General features: G+C 53.7%; 5 protein-coding genes across 5 annotated transcripts; 1 reads left to right on the top strand and 4 right to left on the bottom strand.

The window, feature by feature from the left end:
* Positions 1–1,551: 1,551 nt before the first annotated feature.
* On the bottom strand, positions 1,552–2,355 carry Z520_10525 (uncharacterized protein; the record flags this gene model as incomplete). The annotated part of the gene is made up of 3 exons (XM_016781017.1): positions 1,552–2,125; positions 2,213–2,285; positions 2,334–2,355. The coding sequence occupies 3 exons, from the start codon at positions 2,353–2,355 to the stop codon at positions 1,552–1,554; spliced, it is 669 nt and encodes a 222-aa protein (XP_016628023.1).
* Positions 2,356–3,238: 883 nt separating this feature from the next.
* On the bottom strand, positions 3,239–4,741 carry Z520_10524 (uncharacterized protein; the record flags this gene model as incomplete). The annotated part of the gene is made up of 1 exon (XM_016781016.1): positions 3,239–4,741. The coding sequence occupies one exon, from the start codon at positions 4,739–4,741 to the stop codon at positions 3,239–3,241; it is 1,503 nt and encodes a 500-aa protein (XP_016628022.1).
* A 1,073-nt stretch (positions 4,742–5,814) lies between these two features.
* On the bottom strand, positions 5,815–6,850 carry Z520_10523 (uncharacterized protein; the record flags this gene model as incomplete). Its single annotated transcript, XM_016781015.1, has 2 exons — positions 5,815–6,736; positions 6,795–6,850. 2 exons carry the CDS (start codon positions 6,848–6,850, stop codon positions 5,815–5,817), a joined length of 978 nt encoding a protein of 325 aa, XP_016628021.1.
* A 1,482-nt stretch (positions 6,851–8,332) lies between these two features.
* Positions 8,333–9,250, bottom strand: Z520_10522 (uncharacterized protein; the record flags this gene model as incomplete). Its single annotated transcript, XM_016781014.1, has 1 exon — positions 8,333–9,250. The coding sequence occupies one exon, from the start codon at positions 9,248–9,250 to the stop codon at positions 8,333–8,335; it is 918 nt and encodes a 305-aa protein (XP_016628020.1).
* Positions 9,251–10,270: 1,020 nt separating this feature from the next.
* Positions 10,271–13,778, top strand: Z520_10521 (uncharacterized protein; the record flags this gene model as incomplete). The annotated part of the gene is made up of 3 exons (XM_016781013.1): positions 10,271–10,343; positions 10,400–12,091; positions 12,142–13,778. 3 exons carry the CDS (start codon positions 10,271–10,273, stop codon positions 13,776–13,778), a joined length of 3,402 nt encoding a protein of 1,133 aa, XP_016628019.1.
* Between the last annotated feature and the right edge of the window lie 456 nt (positions 13,779–14,234).

Raw genomic sequence — 14,234 nt, 5'->3', positions numbered from 1 at the left:
TGTCGACAACAAAAGAAATCTGGATAAACAAAATCCTGTACGCAGAGAGTGTCGACAACAAAAGAAATCCGGAGAAATGATGGCCGGTAGAGCGAGAGCGCCGACAACAGAAGAAAGCTGGAGATATTATGCCCGTGGAACGTGTCGAGAACAAAAGGGACCTGGAGAGACAATGTCCTGCAGGATGAGTGTGTCGACACCAAAAGAGAACAGGAAAATTGATGCCATGTGCGGCGAGAATGTCGACAACAAAAGAAACCTGGGGAGAAAGTGTCCCGTGGGGTGAGAGCGTGGACAGACCTGAGGGCGAGTGGTGCGGATGGTGCGGGCAAACGGCTTTGGGCGGCAGACTGTGCTGGGTGTACAAACCTCCCACAGGTTCGATTTTATTCAATTGAAAAGTTTCTCAGCTAGGATTTCTGTGCAAACCTCCCACGGTTTGATGTCTGCCAACTGACAAGCTTCTCAGCTAAGGTTTCGTCCAAGGACAGACCCCCTTCAGGTCTCGATTTCTGTCCACTGACAAGCTTCTCAGCTAGGATTTCGTCAAAAGACAAGGACAGACCTCCTGAGGTCTCGACTTCTGTCCACTGACAAGCTTCTCAGTTAAGGTTTCGTCCAAAGACAGACCCCCTGAGGTCTCGATTGCTGCCGAAGCAGGCCTCTCAGCCGGTATTGACAGAGCACCTCTACTCGAGGATTTGCCGGTATCCCCTGGCCCCTGTTGTCGAGGTGGCGGCGGCGAGCCTGTGCCAAAGATACCTGCAATGAGCAAGGAAGGCTCAAAATGTGGAGGAAAATCACCGCTGGGATAGCAATGCCCAAAACTCTCCTTTGTGCTGAAAGGACAGATTCAACTAGCTGCAGATGAAAACAGTAAAAAGAGAGAATGGAGAAAAGAATAGGAGGCCATCAAACGGCTGTCATGATTTGTGCAAAGACAGTGCGCGCCTTCCCTTAGTATATTGATTCCTCGCGGAAGGAGGTCTTTCCGACCACTCAGAGAACGACTTACCTCCACGCTGGCTGGCCGGTTTCACTTAGAGTTCCTTCCTGGCTCCTGATTGGTGATGCGTGCTTGGCCTGCCTCTTATGCGCGTGTCTACCAACTGATGGAGATCCGTAAACAGAGGACTGAGCCTACACAAACTGGAAATGCATCACCTGGCACTCTTGTCATTTTGAGAGGGACATTGGCATCCTCTCCAGGTGGCTGATCAGTAGACTTGAACAATTCAGCCTGTAAGACGGCTGGGCTGTAGTGTCAGTATCGCTGGATGAAGGTTCATCAGTGTAGGGGGGGTGACATCGGCACCTTCTTGTTCGGTCCCTGTAGGCCAGGGCACTGGTGAGTCACCTCAGAGCTGGTGGACATCGGACCTTTCCGCGGCAACAGCTGGCAAACTGACAGAAAGCAGTCTCTTCGAACTCGTAGTTAAAGTGAAACTGCGTTGTGATAGAGAAAATGTCCCAGGAACACCATGCGTTTTATCGATCCGCCAAAAAGAACCCTCTGATGTACAACTCAACAGACTTCCCAACCAAAAGCACTCAACTGATCGCCCCACTGAACAATTTCGCGGCCAGTTCACTTAGAATGCGAGCTTTCTGGCCCTGGTCGAGCGACTGGAACACCTCGTAGACCGACTTCCCCTGCTTGTCCCGGATGGCGCCCATCTTGCTGCCAGCCGCAGCCCCAGTGACCATCCCGACAGAGTTGCCCACGATGAAACCGAGAACACCACCCGAGATGCCTCCTGCGATCGTCCAGAACCGCTTGGTGGGTGTATGAGTGTCATCTGCAAGGTTGTCCTCCTGCATCATCTCCTCGAACGCGCTCTTGAACTGTTCATTGGCAAACTTGTCCTCCTGTGTGTCTCCTGCAGGGCGGCCGAAGCCGAACATGTTGAACCAAGACGGCCCTCCGGTCTGAGGTGGAGGTCGTGGTATTTCTTCATCGGCGGACTCGTCAAAACTGGTGGTGCCATGAAATCGCCTGGCTTCATCGTATTCTCGCCGTCTTGTGGGCTCAGACAGGGTGTAATAGGCGTCGTTGATCTTTTGGAACATTTTCGTCCGCTTGGGACGCTCGTCCGAATCGGCCGCGACGCGATCTGGATGCCATCTACCAATTTTTGTTAGCGTGGACAGAGAATGTCGTCGTCCCATTGCCGTCCAACATGCCAGACTCCGCAGTCAAAAAGAGACGTACTTCAGTGCGGCTTTCTTGTAAGCCCTCTTGATCGCTTCCTGGTCGCTTTCGGGAGCAACCTCGAGTATAGCGTCTGCTTGCAGTCAGCATCTCCACATATTTATGGATGGATAGTGTCTACAGTAATCGGGTAGTTCTGACATGTCGAGAGCCCTTACGAGTCTGGTCCTCCCAGGTCCAGGTTGCTTTGGTTGAACCTGTAATCGGAGTTGCTGGGCGGCGAGCGGGGATCTTAGTCGCAAGGACGCAACCGGTCAAGGACCTTTAGGGAGAAGGATATGAGGGCGCAGACAGTAATAATAAGGTGTGTATCAGGCCGAGCATTCAAACGAGGGATGGCAGAGAGAGGAACGGCATGCAGAGTCGCCTGCACTTGATCGCGGCGGGTGACGAGCCATGGGTCCATGACGTCGACAGTCTGCGGCTGAAACCACAGTGGGCTCTCACCAGGCGGAGGCTTCCTGCCTCTAACAGGGAATGGCTTACAGAGGCCAAGGCGCCAACAGCTCAGCACTGCAGCTTAAAGATTCTCGAGATGCATTCCACAACCAACCGGTCACACCCTATCTAGACCACAACACGGTTGACTGCTGGCAAACCCATGCTTCATCAACTGATCTTGTCAGGTGCTGATCTAGAAGCCTTGTTAGAGGACGGGCCCGAGCCTGAAGCACGCGTCTTTCTGTCCTCCTTACGATCTTTCCAATGAAAATTTCCTCCTTCCTCCCAGTGATCATTCTACGCCTTCGTGTCCACGGTCCCTCGCTTGATTGAGACTTGATACACTACTCGGCGTTTATGCTGTGTCACCCGCGCCATCCTCATCTCTATCTCGAGGCTGTTGAAGATTACCCTGGTGTTAAAAAAAATTGTTGACCACAAAGTATATGCCTGTTCAAAATCCGTGTCAAGATTGATTCGACGTTTCCTCCATTCGGAAAGTACAATCCCAATTCGTTTCATCATTATCATCGTTGTCGTGACTAGTCTCTATCCTCCCTCAAACCACTGTTTTCTGGCCCTCGATCACTTATCACGAGCAAGCCGACAGCGACGAAAGTGGCCAAAGATAGCTGCGCTCGAGCCAACCAGCAGCCAGGCGAACAAGATTGGAAGAGCGCGATGGAGCACGGGCACTGCGCCATGGGACCAAATGTCTGTCAGGAGCGAATACGCCTCATTATCCGGGAGCGCATAGCCCCAGCGGTAAAAGTCTGCATTGAGCTCGAGCGGGCTGACGGAGCTCGACAGGTTGAGAACGATCCAAGTCAGAATGAAGAACGGCATGACGGGAACAGGCCAGAACGCGGCCGCCGTGTCGACAACGACAAAGTGCACCGAGTGAAGCAACCACAAGGTCATCCAGGTCAGACCAAACTGCTCCCCGTCCACTGACCATGTTTCCCGGAATGCCCAGATGTACGCGGTCATCCCGAGTGCAGAGAGGAGGGTGTAACTAAAGGCAAATGCCACTCGGATGATCCCAGTTGTGGTCGCGGGCACCTTTTTGTATATGCCCAGTTCGTCAGAAAGTCCATTCAGGATCAACACGAAAAAGAACTGTTCGAGAACCGGCATGACCATCGTTGCCGTGTTGTACAGAAGCCTGGTTGGGTTTGTGGTTTTCATTATGTTCACGGCAGAGACTCCGATCGGATGGAACAGGACCTGCACGGCCGCAGTATCGTTTCGGTTCAGTTTCTGCACTTCCGTTTGGCCTTGTCTGTGGTGATATTCCTGTTCGGCGACCTGCGCCAGCAGCTCAAAATTGGCCTCCAACGCCTCGTCCGAGAACGGAGGGTATCTGACCTCGTTCCATATGTAAGTCAGGGCGTCAGAGGCCTGGTATGTTTGCGCCGCCTGGCCACCGGCAAGGGCACGAGCAAGTCTGACCGAAGCATTGGTATTGACCACAAACGCCGCCCAGTATGATCCAGACCGGACGGCGTCCAGCGCCTCGGCGACAGAATGGAATTCGTTTCCGGAAGGCTTCTCGAGTGAAGGGAACTCGGGCCCGCGAAGGCTCTCATAAGCACTGCTTACTGAGTTACCAATCACTCCACCGTCGAGGTCCAGCCACAAGACATTCAACGACGACACACGGCCGTTTGACCCCCACAGAGACCCATAGAGGTACGACAAGTTTCCCAGGAAGAGCAGTTGCAGCAGGACGAAGACAGCGCCGATTTTGAGAAAGAACGATTTCCGTGTGTGCTGCCAGAAGTCTTGCTCCTTCTTGTCCCCTAGCTCCCCCTGCAGAGAGTGGTAGGATGTCTTCTCTGGAGCGACCGAACGGCGACTGTTGGAACGCAGAAGGTTGAAGGGGGCTCGGACCGGCGGCGGCTCGGCGTTGTAGGAAGTCTTCGACGAGGTGACCGTCGAGCCGAAGCTGTTGGTACGGAGCAGGAAAGGGGACTTGTCTAGCAGGGCGTTGGAATTGTAGGACAGCTTGGATGGAGCCGAGCTGATACTCTCGTCGTCAGGGAGCAAAGGGGCCCGGAACGGCCCGATCTGGTATTGGAAAGGCATTCTTGGAGCTTTCAGAGACCCGAGACGGGAGCTGGCGACAACCAGACAGACAAATACGGGCTCTTTTTAAATACACCATCGACAGGAGAAGTATCCATTGTGAATTGTGTCTTTCTTTAGAAAACCCCATATCTGCGTCTGATTGGCTCTGAAATCCGTGCCTGCATCACATACAAGAAAAAGGCCGCGGGGACTGCCCGAAACGGATGGAGGAGGATTCGCTGCACATTTGCACGATTTGCTTTCGGGCAGGAATCACCGTGCTTGAAAATAGCAAGAATATCAGTCCAATAGAGGTCCCACCGTCCGGTGTTGCCCAGGGTTCCCATATGCGGGCTTGTCTGGAGTCCAGCAATGGTCTTCCATTCCTTCAAAGTCGCTGGATGGATCAACCTATTGGTCAACAGGAAGATGCACCTGGGTCGGAGAAGAATTCTCATAATGGCAGGTCTGAGAAAGGCATGGTTCTGGGAATTCCCGTGTCGCCGACCTGGTGCCCAGGGTATCCAGCGAGCCGGGCAGTCGATAGACCACAAGAGATGGAACGAGTCTGGAGAGAACGACGATCCGGAGGACGGTGCAAGGGTCTTTGCGGCCCGAAAATGTTGGGCGGTTCCTTCTACATGTTGACGACTGAATTGAGATGAATGCATCGTCAAGGCCAGGACGTCCCCTCAGATCGTTGTCGAGCAGGAACAGTGGGATAAGTTACGAAGTGATTTCTGCACAACTCTCTCCGGGATTCCGTCTAGAGATCACAACCGAAACCAGAAATCGCTGTTGTACAGTTGATATAGAAATTACGTATCTAAGTTTTCCCCGCCAGCAGAATTCGATTCCTAACCTTCGCTTCATCCTTCGTTATGTTCAGTACCGTCGTCGGCGGGCGAAACCAGCCTCGCCTTGTCCTTGATATGCAAAATCTCCGAAGCCAAACACAAGCAGCCAGCCCTGATAGACCCCCAACCCTCATTTTGAATTATTTACAGCCTTTGACTCTCTGTGGCACCCGATCGCATTTCCAAACGCTTGAATAGTGCCCACTGACAAATGCTCGACAAGAGACAGCTAGGTTAGATTCGGAACCGTCCAATACCCCACCGTTTTTGTCGCCCAAGATCATTTTGCTCCACGGGATATTTTGAGAGTGCAGACTGGATGTGGGAGCCCTGACCAGCGGTCATGTTGGTCCCCCGATAGCTTTGGGTGGCAGGGTTGTAATAGGTGTCGTCGTTTTGATATGTGGTTGCATTTTGATCCGAGGTGATGGGCGCAGGGCTCTGGTTGAGAGGGGGCAAACCTCCGTTTCTTCCAGCTTCCTTTTCGAGTTCCGCTTCCCTTTCCCTCCAGCCCTGAGGAACGTGGTGCTTCGACCGCACCGACGGCCAAAGGTCCAGCACGAACGAGAGGACGTAGAAGGTGAAAATGAGGGCAACGATCCATTCAAACACGGCGGCCACATTGTAGTGGTTTTTCCATGACGTGCAGGCAAAGACAATGGCGAGGGCAATCTCGATAAAGATGAAGGCAAGCTTGACCCAGAAGGATAGGCGCAGAGCGCGGTGCTGACGGTAGTGGATCCCGAGTCGCTGATATTCGGCACAAAGAAAGATGGCGGAGATGATATATCCACCGATGAAGAGGAACAAACATCCGTCATGGACTTTGTGGTGATGATAGGTATCGAAGATTGACAGGAAGATCAGACCGCACGCGCCTGCGATGGCAAAGAAGATGGAGCAGCTCGAAAGAGCGGATTGGACGCGCGAGGTGTTGGGCGCCAGTCGGCCATAGTGTCGAAGCCATCGCTCCGACAAGAAGCCCAAGTCGAGGAACACGGTGGTGATGACAGAACCGGTGATGAAGAGGGGTTTTAGCCCAAAAGCGCCGATGTCAGATATGTAGGCAATATGCTGATTTGGGCTCATGGACTTCAGGTGAGGATGTCCATTGGCTTCCCAGGAGCAGAACATGGCCAGCAGCATACCGAGCCACCTGTGTAAGGACAGTTAGTGACCATTTTCAATTGGGATCGAGCAAGGGCAAAACGTACATGCATGCCGAAATGACGGGAAACAACCAAGCACTGAGCCACCACCTATCCCACATATTGGCGACAGATAGGAAGGTTCGTTGAGATGAAAGGTCGGCCGAGTGCAGGACCAAAGGGCGAAGGTGGAGGTATTGGCTGGAAGACGGAGTGGCGCGAGGAGAAATCGAGGAACAATGTCGTGTGATGACAACGAGAGAAAGACAGGTCAATATGAAGGAAAGGATATGTACGAGTTCACTTAATGTGGGATACACGGAAGGCTAACGCCGGTGATTAAGTAACTTCGCTGTCACCGGAGATCGACCTGGTCCATGCTACATCATTCTAGGAAATCGTGAGGCAATGACGGCGATTTAACAGTCGCATTTACTTGGGGATGGCCGATGAAGGGGCGCCTTATTGGCCTATGTCAACGTAGACTGCTGCTGGCGGATCCTATTGACTTAGCGGCAACATGCGAGATCCGGAAAAGGCTCGTATGCCATGCCTGGTTCCCAGTGAGCACGAGAGCATTAACGGGTTTCGGAGAGAGGGACATAATCGGATATAGCGGCCAGACGTGGCTCGCTGCCAGAACTTGAAGTTTGCTTCAGATGTGAAGTTCGACATCTTGTTGAGCACGACGTCATAGACGCTTCCGAGAGATTTATGGTAGAGTGGAGACCCAGTCGCCAGTATCTGCCAGACGTCCAATCCAGTTGTTTCTTGGCGTCTTCCGTGGCCTCCCGAGCCTCTCAGAAATGACGACATGGCAAGGTCACGGATTGCATCTCCCGCAGTTTCTCGAATCTTTCGCTTTTCCCCTGATCAACCCGTTTGTGGGAACCGAGTACGAGTCTGCAACCACCAAAAAAGACGCACTTAGCCTTGACATGGTCCAAGAACCTCGTACAACAGCTGGTCAACCACAGCGGTCAAATTCTCATCGTCTGACCAAAGCATCGGTCACTGAGTCCTCATTCTCCGGAGCTTCTCCAAAAGCTTAGGTAGTTGTTGATAAGTAATGCGACGTAGAATACTACCTCTAGCAGCTAGCCCTTCCCGCCCATTGACCGCTGCTACTCCCTAGTCTTCAATGACTGTGCAGGTGCTAGCAGCCTTCCTTCATAGAGGACCTCCCGACGGTTTCCCGTCTAGGAGCGTGAATATGTCAGCACACTATCTTGACTGGCGATAATGTGCTGACCAAGCCCTTATCATGCATGGCGTCCCATTACCTGAATGGGGCAAGTCTGGAGTATGGGGTGCATACCGGATAGAGCCTGAATTGCTGAGTGCCGTGGTACAAGTTGAGTGCCAGGATAAAAGGGGACCGAGTCCAAGAACCCGGCAAAGGATGGTTTCTGAACTGCTTGGACACTCACCCCAGGAGGTGGCCTCGTATCATGTGGGAGTTCTGCCTCGAAATGGACTGAACGGCCATAAAATTATTCCAAGGTACTCGTATGCGTCGGGAGCATTCCCAAACCGCTCAAATCACAAAGATCAGGCAGGTAGCCCAAGAATCCTCCGACTTCGTGGAATGGAATGTACTCTCTTTACGGTGAGCCGACTCTGAGAACGCTTCGGACACGCTCGGATTGCTCGGGATAAACGCCGATTCGGGCCAGGTAGGTGGACAGGCCGCCATAAGTGGTATCAAGGTGCTGGACAACCTTCTCGCAAAAATCTGGCGGACATTTGGCAAACGACTCATCCAGACCAATACTTTCAATCTCTTTCATCCTTTCCACTTTCTCTGGCTCGAGTTCCGGTTCAGACTTTACATAATCTTGGCTGACAGCATCCAAATCAATCTCGCACAACAGCAGCACCAGCAGTATTATCATCCCGGTTCTGTCTTTGCCTTGAGTGCAATTGACCATGACAGGCCATGCTGACTCATCGGCGAGAATGTCAAAGACTTGCTTAATCTCAGGCTGGCTGTGGTCGAGGGTGTCAATTCCCAGGCCGACGAGCCCCTTTGGTAGCATCAATTCTTTTCCCAGCACCGATATGCCTTGCGTGCGGTAGCCCAGAGCCATCAAGAACACCAATTTGGCGAGACTGGTGTACTTCAACTGCCAGATGAGATGCCGTTCGAAGCCCTTACCATTGAGATTGATGAGCGCATAACGAATGCCAGGTATTTGGACCGGTTCAGCAACGCTCTCGTTAGACGAAGGCATCACCGCTGGTTGTGCCGCCACAGCAGCTTCAGACCGTTTCTTTGCTGCATTGATGTGTTCTGTTTTGGAGCGAAGGTCAATGATCGTCTTGATCTTGTACTTGTGAACCAGGACGTCGCGGTCGGACACACTGGCGTTGTCTGGTCGAGCACTCCTGAAAAGGAGACCCGGTCGGAGAGCTTGGGCACCAAGGATGGTGTTAATGTGAGCTCCCACATCGCGAAAATTGAGCAGATTGTCAAACTGATGTGCAGTGGAAGAATCCATGTTGGTACCTGAGTCTGCCATGGTTGGAAGAGTGGAGACCTATTTCAGACGGTACGGAGTAGTACTTCGAATGGGTTGGCAAACCCAAGGTGTTGAAGGTGACGGCTGTCCACCATTTTGCTTTGCACTGCATGTCATTGTGGGGTAGCAAGAACGGTGAGTTTCCTTGGTCCCTGCCTCGGTCCCCCCTGGTCTAACTACTAGGTAGCTAGCTGGTCGGGAAGGGACCACATGGGCGCCACAAGAGCTCGAGCTGGGCAGCTGGTGGCCCAGAGGTTCTTGGGGTGCGTGCATGCGCTCCTCCTCCTTCTCCTGGTGAGCGAGAGGCGGATAAGCGAAGGGTCCGATCCAGAACGGGGTACTCGGTACGGCCATGGTTATCGGCATCGTGTGCCTTGTGCCCCTCCATTTTGTCTCCTCCCATGGACAGTTCCCCAACCAGAAACAAAGAGCACCGCGTGTGGCAGGAAAAAACAATCGACACACCACCCAAACTGTATGTAGGCGGGATCACCACAGTTAAGGGTCTGCTAGAACTGCTAGAACTACTAGTTGGGTTATCTCTGTGCCCTAAGCCGCGGGAGCAACTCTCCCTCGATTCCTATTGGCATGACGTAGGTGGTAATAGGGACGCTGGGATGACATACACAAGCGCAGCTCTTGGTCATGACGGTGGTGGACGATGGTGACTCTGGGAGTGGATGGGCGATGGGCGACCCTGATCACCCTGCACCTCCCAAGCCCCAAGCCCCAAGCCGCGAGCAACCTTGGGGAGACCTTGATGAGCGAGCGGCACGCCACTGGCACCACTGGCCGTCTGCAGCTCTTCTTTCGGTTTTATTCCTCTTCCGCTGATCTGAAATGCAAGCAGAGCTCCTTCAACTGTATTATCCTCACTCTGTCCCTCGTTTTTGGCATTGAGAATCGCAGTCTCCATGCCGTGGTAGATTCTTGACTGCGTTGTTGCTTGCGCAACCACCCGCCCGCTTCCAGCACCTATCGATTACCCGAGAAGCAGCCAGACGCCAGAGGGGGCCAAGCATGTCGGCCAGCGTTGCCCATGCCCATCCCCATCAGAGCAGCTTCACCCCGTCGGACAAGCTCGAAGACCAAGGTCAGTCAATCCATTTTTGGCCGACAACAAGTTCATGGCAAGCTGACGTGCTGTAGCTGCCTCTGCGGCATTGTCTGTCGCTCGAGACACTCCGACCACCAAGCATAGCACCTCTTCAATTCTCGACCAGGAAGGTCGGCTATCTGCTGCCAGTGCGTCAACCCCGCCCTTGATCGCCATCCACAATCTCCAAACCATCCCCTCGCATCCAATTCGCAAAACTAACTGCCGCTCTCCAGGTGCTGCGCTTTCTCTGAAATACGCACGAGCTCAAGATCTTCCCTCATTTCCTTCCACTGGCGGGGTCAAACTCGCATCCGCGGGCGCCGCAGCAAGCCTCGCAGAATCCAACAAGAAAACCATCCAGACGTGGACTCCCGGCACCATTCCCCACGCAAATACGGCTGCGTACAGAGCAAAAGACTATGAGATGGAGCCTCTGTGGAAGCCGGAGCTGAGCCGGGCAGGTTCCCAGGCTGCACTGGCTGCTCATCGCGATGCTGCTCCCGTAGATATCTGGAGGGCTCCGGAAACAGAGGAAGGTCATTCTGCCGCATCCTCGGCCTTACAGAATCCCAAATCTCCTCCCCCCATCACCGAGAGAAACGTTTCGAGCGATGGGCGACAGAAGGCACTCTTGGCTGCAACAGCTTCCTTAAAAGGTGGCAGACGGCGAGCAGAATCCGCTCCGACACGACCAGCCCCAGCACCGGCTCACTCAGCCTGGGCTATCAAAGCCGCGACATCGTCTCAGAACGTGAGACCTCCGTCATCGCCAACTCCACCGTCAACGAGCGAATTTTCGGGTGCAGACGCCGCCAGAGTCCAAAACATGGCCAGAAACAATGTCTCCAGGCAGATGTACACATCCAATCCGCCAGTCTCAATAGAAGTTGAAGAGAGGAGAAGGCAAGATATGCTACGTGCCTCGGCGGTCGCTATGGCGAAGAAGATGTTTGCTATTCAACAGGCTCAGATCGATGAGGCTAGGGGAATCCACCGTTCACAAAGTCACTACGCTGCATACACCGCTCGACGACGTGCACAATCAGACGCTGCAAACCAGCCGACAGTCGACGAAGTGCCACGGTACGAGAACCTAGAAGAAGCCGCCCGAAGATTGGCTCAGGAGCGACTCGCCAAGTTACACGATGAACACGCCGAGTATCGGCAGTACTACGGACAACAGACAGCGCCACCTCGGACGCGACTTACGCTACGACGCGGTCGGCGGACGTCTGACATTCGAGAAGATGATGACTCTGACTTGGAAGAGTCACGCAAGATCCGGGCCCAAATGTCTTTGTTTCAGGGCAAGCTCGCCGAGGTCGACAGCAAGAAGCGGCAAGCGGATCGAGATGCGTTGCTTGCAGTGGCACACAAGAACGTGACGGCTCGCATGAATGCAATGGACGAAAAGGTGTTTTCCGAAACCGGCAAAACCAGTCCACAACAACGCGAGCTGTGGGAGCGTCAGGCTCGGGAAAGGGCTCAACGTGAAAGTGACGACAGATTGCTTCATGTCGGAAAGATTCATATAGGAGGTGGCAAGTACCTCGAGCAGTCTGAGATTGACGCAATTGCCAAGGCTCGACTGCAACCAACCCTGGACGAGATCACCGAAAAGGCCGAGCAGCAAAGGGCCAAGGATGAGGAGCTTAGACTGGAACAAGAGAGGCTCAAGGCCGAGCAAGAAGCCGAGAAGAAACGGCAGGCAGATATCAAAGCAGAACAAAAAGCAGTCGTCGGTGAGTTTGTTGTCGTACTTTGGAGCCAATGGCTTGCTGACTCTTCCCAGATCGCGAAAAAGCCGAACAAAGGGCGCAAAAAGCAGAGGAGAGACGAGTTCAGCAAGAGCAGAAACATGAAGAGAGACGTGTGCGCACAGAACAAAAGGCCACGGAAAAGAAAGCCCGAAATGAGGCAAGTGCCGCCGAAAGAGAGCGTCGGCGGACAGAAAAGGAGGAAAAGAGAGGCGCTGAACCGGGCAAACCTCGATTCCTTCCAAGCTTCCTCGGAAGAGGTGCTGTTACAGCTGGAGCTGCGGTAGGTGCGGCAACAGCTGCGGGTGTAGAGGGCGCCGCAGATGTTATTGGGGGTGGAGCGAACGCTCTCGCAGGAACGACTGCAATCCCAGTGACCATGACGGCTGAAGGGGCCGAAAAGGTCGAACGCGGCGAGCTTGTTGGTGAAACCGTGCATGATCAAGTGACCTTGGATCCAAATGAAGCTGCCCATGCTGTGGCTGCAGCAGACGAGGAGCACACTGAACAACCGGTGGAAGAGTCGAGAGTCACTCAGCCGGCAGACGAAGAGATTGGGCCGAAGGACGATGTAGGCTCGACCCCGTATTCCAAGACCACCCCGCCGCAGGAGCCGACATCTCCAACTTCACCAACCTCACCGACTTCGCCCTCAAAGAGGGATTCGCGGGTGAAGACCTGGTTCAAGAGATTCAAGACTGGAAGTAAATCGGAAAACGTTCTTCCGGAGCAGACCACGGCAGCGGGAGATGGCAACCAAAACATTGACACGGTTGGTCAGTCGGCCGAACCTACCAAGGAGGAAGACCAGGCTGGCACGGATTCGATCCGAGATGTTGCACTCGCAGGCCGAAGCGACAACGAGACGGACGACATGTACGGCGGATCTGTGAGGCCCTATGGAAGAGTTTCACCCATTCCAAATGAGAGCTCCGTGCCCGGTCCAGCTGTGACTACCGGTGGTGCACAGGAACGAGACGTCAGTCCACCATCAGACACCTCGTCGCTCAGCGAAGAGCCGTATGTGATTGCCGCGGACGTCGCTTCCTCCAGATACTCGACTGAACATACCGGGTCGAAACGAGACTCGGGGTTCGATCAGCTGGCCACATTGACGGACGAGGACGAGGAACCGCGTGGCAGGAAAGGCTTTCGCGAGAGGTTTCTGAAGAAAGTCATCCCTGGACGAGATAAAGAGAAGGAGAAGCAGAAGCCTGGACCGTCACAGACTGCGGCAGGCCCAGCTTCGGCCCCAGCTCCAACCACAGTCACAGCAGACTCTGCAGTTACCGAACCGCAACCACAACCCGAGGCCGAATCCGCCGAGGCACAAGAGGCAGACGGAACCCACGCCAATCCAGACGAGCATATCCTCTCAGAAACGGAACCTATGCGTGAAAAGGTGCAGGAACCTTCAACTACATCCACCGAAGCAACGGCAAACACGACCGTCACAGGCACCACGACACCTGCGTTGACGCACGCGCAGACAAATGGGGACGATGACGAAGACTTTGAGGAGGCTAGGGACACTTTCGACGAAGGCCGGCTGGTGAGTGCGTCAAAAGTCGACAGCGGGGCCGCGAGGCTGGTCGATGTCGGGGGGCCGACGAGTGGAAAGAAGAGTGAAGAGAGGGCCAGGGAGGGAAGTAGGTTCACTGAGGAGTTGTAAAAGGGCAAGTTCCACTGATGAGGAAGAGGAGGGAGCAATGAGAGCTCATCCATGTCCAAAGGAGAGATATCTAAGTGGAGACAAAGGCGAGCCCAGAATGTATCCCCAGCATACGGGCCCAAACAGTTTGGCAAATGTGTGCGTGTGACGGATCTCGTTTTTTTGGTACTTTTGATTTTTTTCAATGTGATGTGGGAAAGCGAAAAGGGAGGGCACGCACGACGCAGGGCACGATGATTGCAATGTTTTCTGGATATGATCTGATATACACGCGGGGCGCAGTCACAGCGCAAACGCACCCCAGCACCATGTTTTGGTCTCTCTTGTCATGATTTATGCATGCTGTCGTCTTTGGTTGTAACATGTCTCTCCATGCTCTGCTATTGTCATGTTGTGCTTTTGTCGACGTCAATGTCAATTGCTTAGGAGAGTCCATGTTGATAGCGTAATATACGG

The sequence above is a fragment of the Fonsecaea multimorphosa genome (genome assembly GCF_000836435.1).
Source record: "Fonsecaea multimorphosa CBS 102226 unplaced genomic scaffold supercont1.30, whole genome shotgun sequence".
NCBI classification, from domain to species: Eukaryota; Fungi; Ascomycota; class Eurotiomycetes; order Chaetothyriales; family Herpotrichiellaceae; genus Fonsecaea; species Fonsecaea multimorphosa.
This window is presented reverse-complemented; position numbering and strand designations above follow the sequence as displayed.